Source organism: Bombyx mori, chromosome 16 (assembly GCF_030269925.1).
Source record: "Bombyx mori chromosome 16, ASM3026992v2".
In the NCBI taxonomy this organism is placed as follows: domain Eukaryota; kingdom Metazoa; phylum Arthropoda; class Insecta; order Lepidoptera; family Bombycidae; genus Bombyx; species Bombyx mori.
This window is the reverse complement of record NC_085122.1, coordinates 1,723,734-1,745,204: the sequence shown is the minus strand read 5'-3', so window position 1 is coordinate 1,745,204 and position 21,471 is coordinate 1,723,734. Positions and strand designations below refer to the sequence as shown.

General features: G+C 38.6%; 1 protein-coding gene across 14 annotated transcripts in view; it reads right to left on the bottom strand.

Moving 5' to 3' along the window:
- LOC101744708 (prestin) overlaps positions 1-21,471 on the bottom strand; it is a 73,044-nt gene that overhangs the window by 12,564 nt on the left and 39,009 nt on the right. For all 14 annotated transcript variants that reach the window (XM_012692764.4, XM_062672896.1, XM_021349874.3 and 11 more), the window contains 14 exons: positions 19,019-19,119; positions 18,223-18,384; positions 17,209-17,354; positions 15,870-15,933; positions 15,169-15,242; positions 13,607-13,771; positions 13,117-13,221; positions 12,371-12,504; positions 10,527-10,689; positions 9,744-9,824; positions 8,451-8,614; positions 6,102-6,182; positions 2,681-2,804; positions 116-304 (listed from right to left, as the gene is read on the bottom strand). In XM_012692764.4, the coding sequence (XP_012548218.1) occupies positions 116-304; positions 2,681-2,804; positions 6,102-6,182; positions 8,451-8,614; positions 9,744-9,824; positions 10,527-10,689; positions 12,371-12,504; positions 13,117-13,221; positions 13,607-13,771; positions 15,169-15,242; positions 15,870-15,933; positions 17,209-17,354; positions 18,223-18,384; positions 19,019-19,119 (1,753 nt within the window). The remainder of the gene's footprint in view (positions 1-115; positions 305-2,680; positions 2,805-6,101; positions 6,183-8,450; positions 8,615-9,743; positions 9,825-10,526; positions 10,690-12,370; positions 12,505-13,116; positions 13,222-13,606; positions 13,772-15,168; positions 15,243-15,869; positions 15,934-17,208; positions 17,355-18,222; positions 18,385-19,018; positions 19,120-21,471) is intronic.

Genomic DNA, 21,471 nt, shown 5'->3' with positions numbered 1-21,471 from the left:
TCAATATATAGATAATCTACTGTTACCTATGGTGCTACCTATGGACACAGTCAACTTAACAGCGAGTGGATTGTGGGTTTGTGCAATAAAAGTAATGAGGTCTGTTCATATCAACCTTGTGACTGATACTGGGATCCCATTCGTAGGATTCGCTCTTGGTGAGGTTGTTGTCCTCGTCGTGCGTCACGACGGCCGGTTTCATGTACCCGATCTTCCGGAAGAGAGTCGACCGGAACAGGTTCTTGCTGGCGAAGTTCAAGCCGCCGCAGTAGTGGAATATCTTGATGCCCGGCAGCTCTTCTGCCTGGCGACGAAAAAAAAAAATATGTTGTGTGCAATTCACACGTGGTAGATGTCAAACCTTCAAAAATTAAAATACAATTATTCTAAATGTCTAAGTATGTAAAATTTTGTCATTAGTAATTAATTGTAAATCATCTTTTATAGTAGGAGGTACAATTGTGTATACCCTCTGTGAATTGATATTTTAACTTCACTTATAATCTGGTGGTAGGACCTCTTGTGAGTCCGCACGGATAGGTACCACCACCCCGCCTATTTCTACCGTGAAGCAGTAATGCGTTTCGGTTTGATGAGTAGGGCAGCCGTTGTGACTATAGGTATACCTGAGACCTTAGAACTTATATCTCAAGGTAGGTGGCGCATTTACGTTGTAGATGTCTATGGGCTCCAGTAACCACTTAACACCAGGTGTGAGCTCGTCCACCCATCTGAGAAATAAAAAGAAAAAATTCTCTTGTTTAGTCTTGCGCACATGGCTTATGTTGCAAGCCAGATTTTTCTTTTTTTTTACTTGTTATATATTGTGTATCTTTTTAACTTGTAATGTGTATCATGTGCCAAATAAATAAATAAATAATAAATAAATAAAATTATTCACCCAACTTCGCTATTCAGGTGACTGCCATGTCAAGCCCATCGATATATGAGTCGTCTATTATCAAAGGTGGCAATCTGTGCATTTGGACAAACATTTTTTATTGATATGTCAATACAGATTGATTTGAATATAATCGTCTCCTTCAAAGAATACGGTTCAAAACCTGCATTAAATAAAGGTTAATAGTTAACCTGTTATTTATCTAAGATGTCGTTCCGAAGAGTTTTGTGACTGCCAATGGAATACAAAGTCAATAATTCGTTTTTCTGATTTACTAATCATTGTCCAAAAGTCAGATTGCCGGCTTTGATAATAGTCGACTCATATTATGTTTAATAGACTAATTCCTCATTAATCACGAAACTTTCACCTATTTACAAAATTCGGAAAGCCGTCAAACAAAACACGTCAATGACATTGCCAAAGCGACACGTCGCGCCCCCATCAAAATGTCATCAAACGTAAACACGTAAAATATACCACAAAAGATTTTCAACAATAAATTCTACAAAGCAAATAATGGAAGAATAAAAAAAACTTACAACACAATACATACATCGATACGTATTTTATTAGTGTAAATACACGTTCACAATTAAAACAACGCGATTTAAATCAAACAATAAAACAATCTGAAGCATTTTTATACCCAACGATGTTTGACCACTTCTAATAAGAAATACTAACTTCACTCTTTTGAACGGCGCTGGCTTTTAGACAAAATCATGAGGATTCTCTCCGACAAACGTTACGCTTACTCGCGCGACTACGAGATGAGCGTCTGCGACGTGATCAAATGGATGATGAGCGTGATGATCAACATCATGCTCATGAGCGCCGTGCAGTTCCTGATGCTCTCCGTGTGGAGGAGCGATGATATGGACGAGGCCAGTCGCGGAGTGATCGTATCAAGATAAAGGTTTATAGCTTCTAACTTAAATAGATTGGGGGATAATTAAAAACCATATTCACAAGTCGTCGCGATGTTTCTTTTGATCGTTTTAAACTTAAATAACTAAAATACGCAGTGCATTTGCTCGTAATGGTCAACTATTGCAATTGCAATATATGTATGTTGTTCTTTTCTTTTGTTAATACATTCTTACTAATATTATTTTTTTCCATAATTTACTGTCACTAACATTAATATCTATATCTTTTTTATATATCTATACTAATATATAAATCTACAGTGGTTTTTACGGATGTTCCGTTATAACTACTGAACCATGCATCCGATTGACTTGAAACTTGGTATCCGTGTAGAAGATACTGGATATTATTAAATCATTTATTTCAGATAATATTATTAATCCACTAGCCATTCTCGCCCGCTTCGCTGGGCATTTAAAATTAACATTATTATTTATTGTCATTATTATTAGGGAGTCCAACACTCATATAAATATTAGCTTATCCATTAAGTACATTTAAGGTGGGTGGCGCATTTACGTTGTGGATGTCTATGGACTCCAGTAACCACTTAACACCAGGTGGGCTGTGAGCTCGTCCAACCATCTAAGCAATAAAAAAAAAACAATATAAAGTTTTTAATAAGTTAATAGCATTTACAAATAACTATTTAAAATTATTTTACTGTGATAAAATTAGCATTGATTTTTTTTAAGTTAATTTTTTTTAAAAGGCACTTTATTTGAAATCCTTTAGCAATTTCTGCAAATTATGTGAAAATTAACTCAGCACTAAAAAGAGTTCATGTGCAACAAAAAACAAAAAAAAACGTGAAATTTTCATGATTAATAAGAAGATCTTACTTACTGCTCTGTATCTCTTCGTGTCAAGGTAGAGATCGGTGTCCAGAACTCTGCCCAGGAGACAGGTGTAGGGTTTCTGGGAGCGGCAGAACAAGGCGCCCACGCTGGCCAGCAGACCCGCCCCGAGACTGAACGTCAAGAAGACTATGTGATATTGTTGTCAAGTCGTCGTGGCCTAAAGGATAAGACGTCCGGTGCATACGTGATGCACCGGTGTTCGAATCCCGCAGGCGGGTACTAATTTTTCTAATCAAATACGTACTTAAAAAATGTTCACGATTGACTTCCACGACGAAGGAATAACATCGTGTAATAAAAATCAAACCCGCGAAATTATAATTTGCGTAATTACTAAGGTAAAAGCTCCTAATACGGCGGTAGTCAAAATCGCTTCCTATTACGGTGGTATTTCTATTTTCGACATTTATTCTTGTTTTATTCAGTTTAAGCTCACCAAAACGGAATCTATTTATTCTAAATCTATTACTTCATAACATAACTGACATTTTCAAGTGTAACATATAAACAACACTACAAGATCTATCAGTTTGTAGCACGGCATCAACGTGAGAGGAGTTTCCATACAAACGCGGAACAAAAAAATAAGTACACTAATATTTAGAAACTAAGTTTTTTGTATTAATAAGTCGTTCAACTTTGTTAATGTGTTATTTATAGCATTTTCCTACTATTATACTTACTTTTTAAATAGCTTGTTTCATATATGTAACTAATTTTTTACTCAAAAAATCAGAAACAAAATACCGCCGTAATACGGTACGAATTTTATAGATTAATCCTAATACGGTGGTATAACTCCGAAATAGGAAATATACTGGGCATATTTAATTGTTTATAACTTTCAATTTATTAAGTTATTGAATTAGTTCCAAGTTTAGTTGGAATAATTATTAATCTTGTAAATTAGAAACCATATTCTGCGGTATGTATTATTCATTAAAAATCTAGTTAAATATGAAAACTGTCGAGTGCAAAATGTTGGTTTCTTAGAAGGGGTAAAAATAGGAAGGTGTATTTTAATTAATCACAAATCATTTATTTTGTATAACTGTTGACTTGAGTTTTACACATCTGGGCCAAAAAACTGTTATCGTTTGATTAAGTATTTACATTCTTTGTTTATCGAAATTTTGATGGGTCAGAATTAGGATTAAAAAAATACGAGTAGTTTTCCTATTACGGTGGTAGTTATTTCCAGGTAACTCTGTGTTAGGTTCTATGATCTCCTATTACGGTCATATTCATAGAACATAAAATTACAAGTTTTAGGATTCCATAGAAATAATAGAAAGGTTATTTATACTTATTTTACACAAAAAGATAATACAATAAAAACAGATTTAAAGAATGTCTAAATACTATGTACAAAGGCGAGCTTAACTCTTCATGAGTTTTCTTCCAGCAAACCCTTTTCAGAGAGAAATACGATGTATAAGAGGGGAATAGTATAACGACCTCGGTTATAACAACGTCGAACTTACGTCCCTTGAATTTAAAGCATACTTTCGTAAGAAATTCATTCGGTAAGAGCGACTTTGGATACTATAGCATCAATTTCGGGTATAGCGATTTGTTTTTATGAACCATTTATGACAGATTCCCAGAAATCCCGTACAGATATTTCTATTGAGTCGATAAAGGCACAAAGACTCATTCATAAAACTATTAAACTTTCTTATCTTTTGTTTACATTCACAGATGACCATCTGTGAAACATGCACAGATGGTCAAGCAAATGCTTTGTTTGTTTGTTCCTAAGCAGTCCTCAATAAATTTACCATTAAGTAATTCTATTTTGTTCATCTTAAATATGTATAGCTCTATTCAGACAGCAGTGGCAGCGGCCGCCGCATCAGCCACCGAACATTTTTATCCTTTCAAGCGATACTGATCTATAAAACAATGTAGATAAAGTTTAAAATTCTTTCAAAGCTGAAAGTGCTCTTCGCACCTTTTTTTTCTCCTACCAATGCTGATAGCCTTGGCAGGCTATTTCAGCTTCCCCTTGACGTGTAGATGATCTCATGGGGCTCAAACCGGGAGTGTTGCTAACACTGACCCTACGAAGAGCAGTACTTCGAAGAATCTACCACTGGATCGGAAACGCGACCAACTAAGAAGATCCGGTGAGAAACTCAGTGGGCTGCGTCTATAGGTTGATTTCTTCTTCGAGTTCTTCAGCGCAAGCGACGGGTTCGGCGAGGACGGTAACCTGTGCTTGAGGTACCTAAAACACCGTTAATGGATCGGGAAGATCCGTAATGACGTGCTTAGGGCGACGTCGACTGTTTACCATTCGGTCCACAAGATCGGGTAGGCCTTCGCATCGCTGTCGGCCGTTGCCACCGATGTCTGAATTGAGCCGAAAACTTCACTTACCTTAAGTTTACCATTTTAAGTCTAAAAAACCTTAGTTACTCCTTATATCATCAGCTATCTATTAATGAAAGTCTCGTCAAAATCGGTCCAGTCGTTCCAGAGATTAGCCGGAACAAACAGACAGACAGACAAAAATTGTAAAAAATGTTATTTTGGTGTATGTACCGTATATATATTTATACGCATGTAGTAAAAAACGGTTATTTCAATATTACAAACAGACGCTCCAATTTTATTTATGTGTATCCCTAGAATTCTCATGTTAAAATACAATCCAAATCACTTCATCAACGCGGTAAAAATGTACTCTTCTTTCCGAGCCGACCTGTGTGAATGCACTGTTATACTTACTAGGTACATTTGTATTATAAATTTCATTAAAAGTGGTCAATTAATGCAAAACTTACAATTTAAGTTCTTCACATTTATATTATTTACTTAATAAATATTATATGTTCGGAACTTAATAAATATAATTTCTGACCCTCTGTATTAGGAACCGTCTACCGCAGTAATAGGCTCTGACCTCAATCATACCTCCGTATTAGGGAAAATCGACCCGGCTATTTAAAACATTTTTTTAAATAAGTAATTTCTAGAAAAGAAACATAGACTCAACAGTAATACGAAATTTAAATTCCATTTTTGACGATGAAAATTTTTTCCATCTTTAGAAATACTTACAAATGCTTATTTTTCTTTCTTACTTTCAAATTTTGCGAAATACCTCCGTAATAGGTGCTTTTACCTTAGTGGTAGGACCTCTTGTGCCGTTGTAACTGTACTGAGATCTTAGAACTTATATCTCAAGGTGGGTGGCGCATTTACGTTGTACATGTCTATGGGCTCCAGTAACCATTTAACATAAGGTGGGCTGTGAGCTCGGCAACCCATCTAAGCAATAAAAAAAAAAACGGAGAAAGATCGTGCGTGCGATGGTGATGATACAAAAGGCTGATCCACGACCTTCAGCAGTGAGGAATACTACGCGAGGAGAAGGATGTGTTTTATTAAAGACGGCTCACCCGATATCGATGTTCACGATTAGCGTCACCAGGAAAGTGATCAGCCACACCATGGCGTCCAGCTTACTGAGACCCCAGAATCTGAAAAAGGGCATCTTTAATCGTTCCCATCTTGGTTCTTTATTCACAAATTAGAAACGTCCAGAGAGACAAGGGATTAACACACATTAACCCTTTGAGCGCGAACCGTCGATAAATCGACTCTATATTAATGGGTATAAAGTGCGGAGCGTCGGAATAGCGACTGGTGCGCAGTTTGATTATAGGTATTAGGTATCGACCTGTACGTCCGTCTCTTAGCGCGCGCGTATAACGTAATAACATTTAATAAGTTAAATAACAAGTTAATAACATATATAAATAAATAGCCATTTAAAATTATTTTGCTGTGAATTGAGAGCATTTTTTTGAAGCTAAAGTTTTTATAAGGTACTAGCTGTCCCGGCAGACTTCGCAGTGCTTCAATTGGTAAATAAAAGACCTAAACTTTTGTAGAAAAAATAAACTTAAAACACTCAAGACATCCTTGATTAACAAGGATGTCTTGAATGACTCCAAATTGGGATGAGGCTTTGAGCACGCCTTTTCCTCCAAGTGTTGCCATATCTTGTAATCTAACGGATTCAAATCTGGACTGGAGGAGGGCCAGTCTTCGTGCCGGATGAAGTCGATTTCACGCACCTCCAGCCAGTCTTGTGTGCTCTTCGCTCTATGAGCTGGCGCCGAATCTTGTTGCAATAGCCAGTGCCTGTTATTGAACATGGTATGAGAAACAGGTTCCACAAGGTTCGTCAGGACTGTATTTTGATACACAACTGCATTCGTTTTTACACCTTTCTCACAAAAATGTACCTCTGTTAAGCCCCAATAAGAAACTCCCAACCATACCATGAGCGAGGATGGAAAATGACCTCGTTGGACACGCGGAATACGGTTGCTCGCTTCTTCACTACTGTGTGCGTACACCTTATCATTTTGTTTGTTGTAGCTCTCTTTTACGGTAAAAATTTTTTCATCCGGAAAAAGAATTTCCCGATATTTTTTCCCCGCGTACCGCTTCAACAAAGCGCGGCATCTCTTCAGTCTCAGGTCCATTAGACGAGCTTTCAAACGATGTCCTGTTTTTCTTCGATATGCCCGAAGCCCTAAGTCTTCATATAACACCCTTTTCACCGTGGATCTGCTTAACCCCATCTGAAGGGCCAACAGTTTCTGCTTTCTGCTGCTTACGTTTGGGATTTCTTTGAATTCGCGCCTTCACAGCTTTTATCACTGCTGGAGTCCTAACAGACCGAGGGCGACCACTTCTTGACCTGTCATCTACACTAGAGTCTTCATTGTATCGTTTGATGGTACGATAAACGAATCTTTTGGTTATATTAAAATTTTTCAGTAGGTTCAAAATTTGAATTGGCGCGTAAACGCAACGATGTAACGCAATAACTGCAACACGGTCTTCTTTAAGCGTCCACTCCATATTTAAAAATGAGTAAAGTTCTAAAAGTATACATTTTTATTTTCATGAACAATTCGAAATCCGAATTCAATAAACTTTTTTGCGGCCAGCATTCTAAAAGAAAAGTTTTTACTGTGTGACAATACTTATAACCTGACTAGGTATACAGTCAAACCTGGATAAGAGAGAGTTCAAGGGAGCACAATCTCATTCTCGCTTAAAGAGGTTTCTCACTAACCCGAGTTTCTCGCTAATGCACCCTCTGAATTTTATTTCGCGATTTTCCGGATTCAAACGCATTCACTATTTTAAGTTTATCACTTAATGACAGTATTTTAATTTTCCGTTTTGACATGATGCAGAACAGAACTTTTCTTCGCAATTGATTAATGATAAACTGAGTAAGTCTGACAAACAGGACGGTACATAGGCACTCGTGTCCATTCGAAAAGAAAGCGATAAAATAACAACGTTATTTAGTTCCACGAAATAGAATAGGTTCAATATTGATGAGAAAACAATTCAAAAACAATGGTAGAAAGTTCCACAAAAGTTAACAATGAGTCATAAAATAACAGATGTTAAACTAGTAATTTGTTTTTTCATTTGTTCCTCCTAAATAATATAAATAAATAAAGCTCGACTCTCCCTTATAGAGGTATAGATAAGTAGCAGTCTCACTTACGGAGGTCTATGAGGGAAAAACGACTCTCTCTTACAGAGGTTTCTGTTTCTCTCTAATAGAGGTTTTGGGAGCTTAAAATGACGGGTCCTGGCTAATACTCTCACTTATAGAGTTTTCTCACTTATCCAGTTCTCAGTTATCCAGGTTTGACTGTATATAAATATAATTAAAAAAAAAAGAAAATATATCGTTTGAATGAGATACGTACTTCGTAAGCTCCTTCATCTGCATGAACATTCCCTTGAGCGAGACCACGATTATGCCGGCCAGCACGCACCGAGGGAGGTCCTCGAAGAATGGCCCGATCCACAGCAGCACGCAGAGGATGAGGGACGCACTCACGACTGACGTCACTCCCGTCTTGCTACCCGCCTGGGGGAGGGATAGACCAGTGTCTGTGTCAAACACATTACATACACTACCTACGTAGTGTGCGTAATGTGTTTTTAATTGATTTAATGTATTTTCTTAATTAAAGAAAACATTAGCATTCTGCATTCCTTCTCTATATTCTCTATAAGTGTGGGTAATTTCATACTCCTCCGTCCTCGCTATTTTCATAAAAAGGGATACAAAGTTTTTGCTTCACGTATTAATATATACCTATATAGTAAATTTTTTTTTTTTTAAGCAATGGGTGGACGAGCTCACAACCCACCTGGTGTTAAGTGGTTACTGGAGCCCATAGACATCTACAACGTAAATGCGCCATTCACCTTGAGATATAAGTTCTAAGATCTCAGTATAGTTACAACGGCTGCCCCACCCTTCAAACCGAAACGCATTACTGCTTCACGGCAGAAATAAGCAGGGCGGTGGTATCTACCCGCGCGGACTCACAAGAAGTCCTACCACCAGTAAACTTCCAAGAGGTCCTACCATCAGTACAATTATTTTGTCCGTGCAGTTTGGGTCATAAATCATAGCCCGGCTAGGGCGGTGAGCATGTTGCGCGGGCGCAACGCCATTATCGATAAAAACAAATGAGTCATCGAAGACATTGATATGTTAAGAGTCATTTGTACTTACCTGCAAGTTATAGTACATTATGTCGAAGAGAAATGTGTTTTTATGCATTCGTTCCCTGAATTTCTTTAGTGTCACAATGGCTACTCCTTTGTTTTGTATCAAAACGGCAGAATTTATTCAAAATAATATTTGCACGTGTTGTTATCAACAATGTGTTAAAAATTTTCACTGAAATAAGAATAAATCCCTAAAAGTTACAAAGTGTTAATTTCTGCCGTTCTCGTTAACTAGCTGCGGCGATATGTGGTGTAAGTTTTCGATTAGTCTTTCATTTTTATCATTTACCCACAAAATGACAAAACTAAATACACTATCGATAACGCTTATCGACAACAATAGTGCGCATCACTAGGCCCGTCCATAAGGCTCGTGAGTGGAAGAGAGAGCGAAATACTCGCTTCACCGCTCCGATTTTTTATGACCACAATTTGAACGGACAAAATAATTCTACTATAGTAACATATTTACATACCTGGTACTGTATGTACGAGCGCGACAGACTGGCACAGAAAGGTATGCAGCAGAAGAACGAAGCGAACACGTTACTGGCTCCCTAAAAAAATGGAAAAATTAATAAATAACTGGCAACAAATCACGCACGGTTTTCCCCCAAATTATTATAGGATTCCATGTGTTATTTGTACCAGAGACTGACAAACATATTATATATATGTATACGTTTAAATATAATACATAATAAATAGATAATAAAAAAATCCCGACGAAGAGTAAACAAATTTGTTCGTCACGCGTATGTTTGTCCGACGACATAATCGAACGACGGCCAGGCCGCTAACTACGGCAACACCGAGTTAGTTAAAAACAAAAAAAGATTGTTTTGAATCGTCAAAATGGCTTCGGAATGAAATTTCACCGCTGAGAACACAACTTACTGGTGGTAGGACCTCTTGTGAGTCCGCGCGGGTACGCACCAACCACCACCCTGCCTATTTCTGCCGTGAAGCAGTAATGCGTTTCGGTTTGAAGGGCGGGGCAGCCGTTGTAACTATACTGAGATCTTAGAACTTAAATCTCAAGGTGGGTGGCGCATTTACGTTGTAGATGTCTATGAGCTCCAGTAACCACTTAATATCAGGTGGGCTGTGAGCTCGTCCACCCAACTAAGCAATAACAAAAAAAACTGTCTCATACATTGCGGGTTTAGTTGAAAAATAAATTTTCTATCCACATTAGGCATATAGTTTTATCCTACTTCAACGTCCCTATCTATACGAGCAGTGGACCGAATACTCACAAGCGCTAATAATTCTTGATTGGCGTCGATCTCGTATTTCTCCTTGGCCGCGAATATTAAAGCCATGGACATCGATATGGTATAGGTCACCATCGTTATGGTGAAGGCGTCCACGGCCACTTGCGGGATCAGCTCGATGGCGGGTACTTGCGGCACCGGAAGGCTGTTTGCGACGAAACGTAGCAATAAACGCAGCAATGTACAGCGTTATTTCACAGTTTGATACAGTTTAATTTTGTCAAAAACAAAAAAAAAAACCATTAAATTTCATTTCAGAATTCTCAAAAATAGTTTCAGATTTATTCGATTTTATCATTTCGAAGCTACTGGTGGTAGGATCTCTTGTGAGTCCGCACGGGTAGGTACCACCGCCCTGCCTATTTTAGCCGTGAAGCAGTAACGCGTTTCGGTTGAAGGGCGGGGCAGCCGTTGTTACAACTCATATTTCAAGGTGGGTGGCGGCATTTACAATGTCTATGGGCTCTGGCAACCTCTTAATATCAGGTTGGCCATGAGCACGTCAATCCATCTAAGCAATAAAAAATAAATATAAAAGACCGCAAGCACGGCCAGTCACCGTTATCCTGTCAATTTTCTATCACGAAGCAATCGCGCGTTCGGATTTGTAGGTTAGAACTACCGTCTTTCTATACAAATAATATATAACAGTTTTTTGTATGTTTCGTTATTTGTTTTTTTTTTAATATTTATTGCTAAGATGGGTGAACAAGCTTAGGGTGCATCTGGTGTTGACAGGTCACTGGAGTCCATAGACAAACACCACGTCAATGCCGCCACCCATCTAGAGATATTTTTTATTTTATTTTATTTGGAAGACAAACAGTGAACTTAAGCAATATAAAATCTAACCTTACAACTAAACACCATTTAAATGTCTCCGCATTTAAATAAATAAAAACGTTTGGGGCGTCGCATCGCCTAGACTTAAATAACATGCGTTCTATGCATAATTAATATGCGTTCTAAGTCTCCTATTTTTTTATAGTACAACTACTGCCCTTTTTTTTTAACGCTGGGGAATCCATTTACGGATTTACCCGGTCGAGAGGGGTAATAAGACCGGGTTATGTCGGACTCCGGCGCCTCTAGAGAAGAAGAGGGAGAAGATGAAGACCAAAGTCCTCCTCTTCTTCCACTTCCTACCGGGAGACTACGCCTTGAGAAAGGCGCGCGAGGCTTTGCGCGGCGTCTACCACGCATGACCCGCCCCGCAAAACCAACTACCGACTAAACCCCATCGAGCTCCACCACTCCGACTCCACAAAACCTACGGTACCGCACAGTGCGCGCCGAAGACAACTACTGCCCTAGCCTTCGAACCGAAAGGAATTACAGCTGAAATAGATTAGATGGTAGTCTGACTCGATTTCATCAAAATACCTATGAGTACATACAGATTCGGATAAGATTTCGCAAAGATATCTTTTGTAATATCGATTAATCAATTGTTTTCGCAAAAATCGTTACACCGGGAGTATGCTTTGTATTGTTTCTGAAGCACAAATTTAGCGAGAGTAAAACCTATAGCTGAGGAGTACAGTTGACAATTCTTAAATCTCAAGTTGGGTGGGTGGTCAATGTTTTTTTCTCACAGCCCACCTGGTGTTAAGTGGTTACTGGAGCCCATAGACATCTACAACGTAAATGCGCCATTCACCTTGAGTATATAAGTTCTAAGATCTCAGTATAGTTACAACGGCTGCCCCAACCTTTAAACCGAAACGCATTACTGCTTCACGGCAGAAATAGGCAGGACGGTGGTACCTACCCGCGCAGACTCTCAAAAGGTCCTACCACCAGTAATAAATAATAACAAGACTCACCCGGTCGGTATATGTCCGACCAAACTGATGCCGAATTGCTCCTTCAGCCCCCCGAACTTGGAGACCAACGTGCCGACGACGATGGCCAATAGCTCTACAGGAACTGGCACTCTACTGCGTTTACTCACCCACGGCTGAAACACAACCCTGAGCTTAGATGATCAGGATTTTTTTCTTGCTTAAATGAGTGGACGAGCTCACAGCCTACCTGGTGTTAGACGTCTATAACGTAAATGCCGCCACCTACCTCGAGACATGAGTTCTTAGGTCTCACTTTTAACAGTACAACGGCTGCCCCGCCCTTCAAACCGAAACGCATTGCTGTTTTATGGCAGAAATAGGCAGGGTGATGGTACTTACCCGTGCGGACTCACAACGTCCTACCACAAGCAAGAACTTACCCAGGAAGGTATATCCCCGATCTATTCCCGATTCTAAGGTTTTTATTTTATTTTTTTATTGCTTAGATGGGTGAATGAGCTCACAGCTTTATTTTTATTACACTATGACGTTATTCCTTCGCCGTGGAAGTCAATCGTGAACATTTGTTGAGTACGTATTTCATTAGAAAAATTGGTATCCACCTGGGATTCGAACACCGGTGCATCGCTCAATACGATTGCACCGGACGTCTTATTCTTTAGGCCACGACGACGACAAAACGGTCGACGTGACAAAGACGAACATGACGGTCAGCAGAAGTTGGGAGCGGACCGCGAACTCAAGGCCATACCTTACCGACTCACCTTAAGCAGTTCATTGTTCAAAGCTATGACGATGCAAGTGATAAGCGATATCACGAACGCAGCCCAGTTCAGGTTCGGAAGATTTTTCACCACCTCAACTATTGTCTGGAACCAAAATTTTATGGGTTTGAACATCGCCTTGAAAATCAAGAGGTTTCATGAGTATTCAAATATTTTAAAAAAGAAAACTAATCAGATGTATGAAAAAAAAAAAACAAAATGAAAAGGACAATGTTGCTGGTTTTGACAAGTAGTAAACATAATTAACACGACCTTTCGCGAAAAAGTAAAGTGAAGTAAGTAAGTGAGTAAAGTATATAAATAATAAAATAGCCCACTTTATATACTCCGACATTTTTTTATCTGCTAATAAAAGTTTTGTTCGCCTCACAGACAAAACACACGAACAAATAATCGTATTATAAATCTTAATCAGTCTTCTGGTTCTCTGGTCTCATTTGGTAATAGAGTACTTTAATTGTCCACTCACAAAGACGACTTTATAGTTCCCGGACGTCTTCCCTATCTTGACCCCAAACAGGTCCTTCAGCTGAGAGGCGACGACTTGGAATGAGGCGGCCGTCGTGAATCCTGACACCAAGGAATCTGACAGCAAAGTGGATACTGCACCGAGACGAAACATCCACATCACGATCTAAATGAAAGGTATAGTTTTATTTTTATTTTTTATTGCTTAGATGGGTGGACGAGCTCACAGCCACACAAGTGGTTACTGGAGCCCTCAAACATCTATAACTTAAATGCGCCACGCACCTTGAGATGTCTTCTAAGGTCTCAAGTATAGTTACAACGGCTGCCCCGCCCTTCAAACCGAAACGCATTATTGCTTCAAGGCAGAAATAGGCGGGGTGGTGATACCCACCCGTGGGGACTCACAAGAGGTTTTACCATCAGTAATAGTGCTAATGGTAGGACGTATTAGAGACATTAGTGGCGCGAAATTGGAGAGACTATATCCAGCAAGGACAGGGAAAGGTGGAAGAGGATAGAGGAGGCTTTTACCTAAGGGGCCACATAACAAAGAAAAAATTGAAAATAACTAGTTTATAATCTGATATCTATTGGCTTCGTTAAGTGAAAACAAAGCTATAATCATAATGACCAACAATTGGCAGCACGCACGGATGGGAACCAATATCCTGTTGTACATTGTACATAGCGTATCGATGTCAGAGGCATTATAGTATTAAAATTCTTATCTCTCTTTTCTCTTTCGATTTCCTCATCAACAGAACGTAATTCTGCACAGAAACTCTATAAACCTTAAATCATAGTGACCCTAGTGATTTTAGTTTGATTCAAGTCCTCAATGTTCACAGACTTAGTCCGGTAACGAAGCTAGTATCAAGATCACGCTACGGCAAATCTTTGTAATTGCAATCTAAAATCCATACTTGTGCGACCGTTTTTGGGCAAAGAATAAATAAATAAATAAATATTTACTAACAATCACGCCACGTTAACTGGTCCCGTGATAAGTTCGTAAAGAACTCGTGTTACAGGTACCAGATAACGGATATAAATCTAAGATTTTTATTATACACATACATATATTTAATAGACATCCATAACCCTGGAAAAGACATTTATATTTATCATACAAATATCTTCCCTTGGCGGGATTCGAACCCGCGACCCCCAGGTGTAGTGACCATGTCACTTACCACTACACCAGACGGCCGTTTAATATAGAATAAAATATTAGTCGCGATTTTTCGCAGAACATCGGTCCAATCTTGATAGCTTTGTTGTCGAACATTATAATTATGTTGAATTTAAGCTCTGGTGTGTGTTAAGCCGCTTGGAGACTACGCAAATATCTCCTGGAAATTTGTTCGGTGGGAGAAAAGTTGAAAGAGAATAGGGGAGGGTTTTTATTTTGGTCTTATGTCTTATACTGGTGCTGATAGGAATGTGGTATTTTAATTTCACTATCTCCAAGTGCTCCGATTAGTCTGTTACTCCTACTAGTTACGATCTTAATTAGGAAAAAACCCTCGTGGGAGATGAAACCAATAATAGTCAACTTACTTGATACATGCCAACGCAGAGGCAAACGACGCTTACAACTTGTATGGGTGTGTATTCTATACCAGTTTCAGGCGCTGTGAATTATACCAAGAATAAATTTATTGAAATTAAATAGCACGTTTATCGTATCCTTCCAGAAGTTTTCGAAAATCTTCCGCAATGTAAGACGAACAACAGTCGGGGGTCAATGACACACCGTAACCGATTAGCTTGGCGTTTGTTAGCACCGCGCGATAGATAATTTTTAATTGTGTTCCATTGCGTTTAACATATAACATAGTCTTTGTCGGCAGATTTGATATCTTTTTTTAATTCTTATATGGGTGGACGAGCTCACAGCCCACCTGGTGTTAAGTGGTTACTGGAGCCCATAGACATCTACAACGTAAATGCGCCACCCATCTTGAGATATAAGTTCTAAGGTCTCAAGTGTAGTTACAACGTCTTCCCCACCCTTCAAACCGAAACGCATTACTGCTTCACGGCAGAAATAGGCGGGGTGGTGGTACCTACCCGCGCGGATTCACAAGAGGTCCTACCACCAGTATAAGTAGTAGTAATATAAGCAGTAGCACGAGTATATGTAGGAATAATTTCCCGCAGATACTTTTTATATTTTAATTGATGTCCACGGGTGACGGTTTCAAGACACCATTAGGGTGATGGCATCGGTACCTGCGAGGGCAATTGAGCAGATTTACCTGTACTACCATTCGTGCTGTTCCCATGGGTCACGTCTAGAACCGTAGCGTGCTGTGTCACAACCTGGAATGAATGATATAAGAGAGTGAGAGAGAGAGAGAGAGAGTAAGCTTTATTATACACAAAATAACGATAACAATGCGAAACATTAAATACAAAAAAGTAAAATTGTCGGTCCTTCAGACGACCATTACGTGGACAAGAATCATTAGGAGACAAATAACTATTATACTTTAACTTTAGAATATATTAATGCGAACTAATTAACCATTGATATACATACGGAATTTACATTTGTTTTATAATCTATATATTAATACGTGAAGCAAAACTTTGTACCCCTTTTTACGAAAATTGCCAGTATGAAATTTCCCATACTTATATAGAATATAGAGAAGGAATGCAGAATGTAAATATTTTTTTAAATTATGAATAAAAATGCATTAAATCAATAAAAAAAAACATTACACACGCTACCATGTATTTGGCGCACACACGCATGCTTAATATTTGTTTATTGTCAAACTTTTCTTATTGCTTATATAGTCTGTGGTCAAATTTAGAATAGATTAAATAATTGTTTGTCTTTAATAATATTTGCTAAAGTGTAGTCTTAGCGAAATCTATAATTATGGAAGTAATAGTCTTTGACAATAGAATCATAATAGTGTACAAACTTATAATTTCAATTAATTATAGTCGAATTTCGACTACCGAAGGACCACTAGTGTAGTAATCATTTAAAAATAATAATAATTAGGAGCAAATCACGCACGGTCATCCGGCCCCAATTCAGGATTATGGGTACCAGAGACTGACAAACAGACTTATAAACGTTTAAATATGTACGGATAATAAAACTCAGTCAAAGAGCAAACAAATATGTTCATCACCCAATCTTTGCCCGATGTGGGAATCGAACCCACGACCCCTTGACGCAACCGTTAAGGGCGCTAACTATTGCATCACCAAGTCAGTCAGTTTTTTTTATATTTTTTTTATTGCCTTTATAGGCAGACGAGCATACGGCCCACCTGATGGTATGTGGTCACTGTCGCTCATGGACGTCAGCAATGCTAGGGGCAGAGCCAAGCCGCTGCCTACCAAGCTTTTTTTACTGGAAGGTATGTTTAAAACAGCACAACGATTATTACGAAGATCCAAGTGATATTTGGATTTTGCGACACTCGCCCTTTTAAAACAATCACAAGATAACCACAATTCAATTTTAGCAGTTAACATAGGCCCTATTAACCTTGTCAAATACCTCAACAATCGAACAACCGACCTTATGAACCGACTTTAAAAAAATCCTGTAAAACTCAAATTTAATATTACCTTTCCAGCCATCAAGCAAGCGACCGCGAATGTTCCCATGGAAATATGAGGGGAGGTACCGAATATAACGTAGATTAGCACCGGGAAAAATGCCATATACAATCCAACTATCGGTGGTACTTCTGACAGCAACGCGTACGCCATACCTGGAAACGATATGAAGGTTCATTTAAATGTTTTAGCAACGACAGAATCCAGAACCACACTAAAGTAGAATTAATTCTGCGAAAAATGTCATGTGTCAATGCGGGAGTGGACTATTACAAGCTCTTGTTTAGTCTCGGTTTCAACAGACCTGGGCTTATCGCCTGGGCACGACTTTGGTGAGGTTCTGTCGCGAAATTATCAGCAATAGTCTCTATAAAACGGTCTCTTTACAAGCACATCTTTCCTCAAGAGAACTCTCTCCAAGCAAGCATGGAGAAAGGTCTCTCTTCTGTAATCGTTTCTGTTATCGAGTCAGAGGTAAGTTCTACAGTCTTTCGTCAGGATATATTGTGATCACGGATGGGTCGCCACTAAGGGTAGTAGACAGGGGTCTACGTTTGACGCAAGCGGTCCAGTTTATAGGTAGGACAACTGTTATTCTAATACTAGTATAACTCAGAGTTCTTAATTCAAAATGGAGGATGGCATTCATCTTGTGACGACAATGGGCTACAGTAGCCTATGAACCAGAGGGTGATATATACTATTTCACAATCCAGAAAAATCGTGACTTAACCTAAGTTACTTGGTTTAATTAAGGTAATTAAATCATAAGTTACTTTTACCACGCGGCCAAGGTCGACTGAAGGTAAACAGAGTTCTTTGGTTCAACTAGGAAATATACTTTACTAAGTAAGCTACGCTTTTTTCCTTGTCTATTCATAGGCTCAACCTAAGAAAATTTGCCAACACTAGCCTGCGAAGCACCGCCCTAGCTAGTGCTTTGCAGAATTTACCACCGTATAAGAATGCGGTCCATTGAGGAAATCCGGCGAGAAGCGCGTCTGTAGGTTTAAGCTACGTTACCTTGAGGTATGTGCATAACAGCGGTGGTAGCTCCAGCAACCAAATCCCCGACGAGATACTCTTTAGTTTTGTATTTCGGCAGCCATCTGATCAGCGGCACTGAATTGAGGAGACATTCACCGATGCCGCAACTGTTGACCAGTTTTTTGCAGCGGTGACCCACTGGAACACGAAATCAAATTATATTTACCAACCGTACTGTTTAAATAAATAAATAAACTGATATTAGAATAGCAAGAACAATATCACGAGTTCGCTAAGGAATAGATAAGAAATATTTTATATTTGGTAATAATAATTGTCGAGGTACAATAGAAGTAGAAATAGAATTGTCGAGTAACAATAGAAGTTGGATATCAATGACTTAAGTGTAGTTGGCGTGAGAGTGAGAGATAGACTCCTACTAGGCACCCGCTCTCCTTGATACTTAAATGAAGCGTTTTTACAACAAATTTTATTGCAGAATAAGTCTTATATAATATATTTTACAACACAAAACATTTTACTCAGGCTTAACCTCCCCCATGGGTCTAACTAGAACCGTGTCATTTTTTGATTAAAGGAAATAAATATGTTTCTAGTTGGTATTAGTTATTAGAGGGTAGGTAGCATAATATTAAAATGTCGAATTACCATGATAATTATTTTTTATACAAAATATTCGATACTTTGGAAATAATCACGCGGAAATAATATAGTAGTTTTAATTATATCCGGGACCCGCAAAAATCGAGCGCAGTAGGTAATAATAATTAAACTAATATCTAGAACTAATTTTATAATTTCAGTAGCTTACGTGGTCTATCAGGAACTTGGTAATCGGCGTCCTTGTTGAGCGCATCTTGCTGGTAGACCCGTCTGATGACGTTGAACTGCTGACTGGGACGAGAGCTGAGCCTGATGGTAGAAAGAGACAAAAACTTAGATATTATCCAGTATAACCTTAAAGGAACATGATTGGTATGGTTGATTATCTATAGGGTAGGATGTGAATTGACTGCGCAGGCATTGGTAGAATGTGTTGCCCTGTCTTACTGTAAGACACTTCGGTTTGAGGAGTAGGAAACCCGTGTTGGGCTTGGGACGGCTAGGCACCAAGTAAGCCATATCCTTATCCGTTCATCTACAACAATGATTCTTTGGTTCCGTATTTTAATAACAAATGGTTCGCCACACAGAAATTCGGAACCAATTTCCTTTTTTCTTGTAATTAATTTCTTCGTTAATTCCAATTTCGCCGATTTTACTTACTAGACGACAAATACGTAAAAACACATTAGCAGGCACAGATTATTAAAATAACTCTAGTTATTTGTAGCTTCGCACGGTTTTAGTTAGAAAATTCATACACACGTAACGGCAACCGATTATATTTGTAGATTCTGTGGAAGATCTTATTCCAGCTTGGAAAGACGGTCACCACAAGAAATTGAATTGCTTTAACTCTGAAATTCTAATTATTCATCAAAAATGTTACCCCTCAGAACTTGACGTTTTTAATACCAAAGTTTTGGAAATCATTTTCTTGTCAACAGAAAACAGGTTATCGACCTCATTTCATATTGACATCTCATTGACAGGATCTATGTACGTGATAAGTTGTATCGATATGACTTATCAAATGTTTCGTGTCGAAATATTTATTTAGGTAATCTAAAAGCGCCATCTTGTATCCGTTGAGTATATTAGGATAATATTTAGAGAATTTAAAATTACATTATGTTACATATAAATAATATTTAAAATTAAAAAAAGGATTTTTTTTATTATTCATGAATATTATTTGATTTGGTATTTTTTGGGTCAATGATATATAATGAAACGTATTTTCTCGGCAAGTTAGTGGAGATAGAGATAGTGTTTAGTCATAGATAATACACATAAAAAAAAAAAAAAAAAAAAAAAAAAAACTCTGTCGCTCAACAAGTCCAAACTTCAATTATAAAGAACACAGAAGAGACAGGCGGGGGCAAGGAGCATAGATAATACACATAAATGCCAGGAGCGCATCACTACTATGGCCTCGCTCTGATTTTGACCCCCCCCCCCCTACCTAATCGTTGGTAGACTGCTATTCCAACTACGCACGGACGGGTACAAGAGCTCACGGGCTCAACCTGAGAGAATTTGCTAATAATAGCCCTAGCAAGAGCAGTGCTTCGCTGAATCTACCACCGGATCGTAATCGCAGTCCTTTGGGAGGACCCGGCGAAAAACTCAGTGGCCTGTGCTAGTCCAGTTTGCAAGAGAAGAACGACCGGTTCTTGAAGAGCCTAAAATCACTGAGGGTGGATCTGGGGGATCCGACAAGACATCTCACTCCGGTCACAAAGGACGAAACGTGGCGCCACGAAAGGCCCTATGTAATTTGTGATGCTCAGCGGATTGAAAATTGTTTTCCTTTTCCAATAAGGTACATTTTGGTTTGGCTTCGATTTACCTTATAATAAAAACACGAATTCTCCACGTGTTACTACAATAAGCCGGCTGATATCTTTCATAATGGCTCCTTCAGAACCTCACGAGATAACACAACTATTAAATTTAGATAGCTAATTATTAAAGCGTAATTCACTCATGTATATCTGAATATATAAAAAATAATTTTCGTGTCGTCGATTTCATTTACCCGATAGAGCTGAGAATTTATATTGTTACTTTTGACACTTTAAGAGAGGTTTTTTGGACGTCATTGTCATCAGGAGCTGGAGCGCGAGTGGTGTCAGATTTTAATATTTACACGTAATTGAACAGTCAAGTTTCGTAATAAAAAATATTATTTCTGATTTCATATTATTGGAAAAAAAAAAATGTTCGCTTCATAAAGATTTTAAAATATCTTCTTAAGGACTTCGTGTATAATAAGAGATTGATAAGTTTGCGATAACCTTTTTGTTAAGAGAGTAATTTGCTTAATTACAATTTTTCTTAAGGCATTTCTTTTTCATTGCTTTGGCCCACCTGACGGTGAGTGGTTACCGTCACTCATGGACTTCAGCAATGCGAGGGGCACAGCCAAACCTTTGTCTACCACCTAGTATTCTCAGCAAAGCCCGTTTGAAGAAAGACATGTGATAGCGCTTAGGAATCACCGAGGAGGGAAGTTCATTCCAGTCGCACAAGCGAGAAAGGTTACAGCCCTAACTTATCGTCAAGCGAGGAGAATTACCAACTCGCTGACCCAGCAAAGGACTTTTTTGAAACCTCGCTGGAGGATGTAGCGTGAAACAGCGTTTGGCCATCATAAAC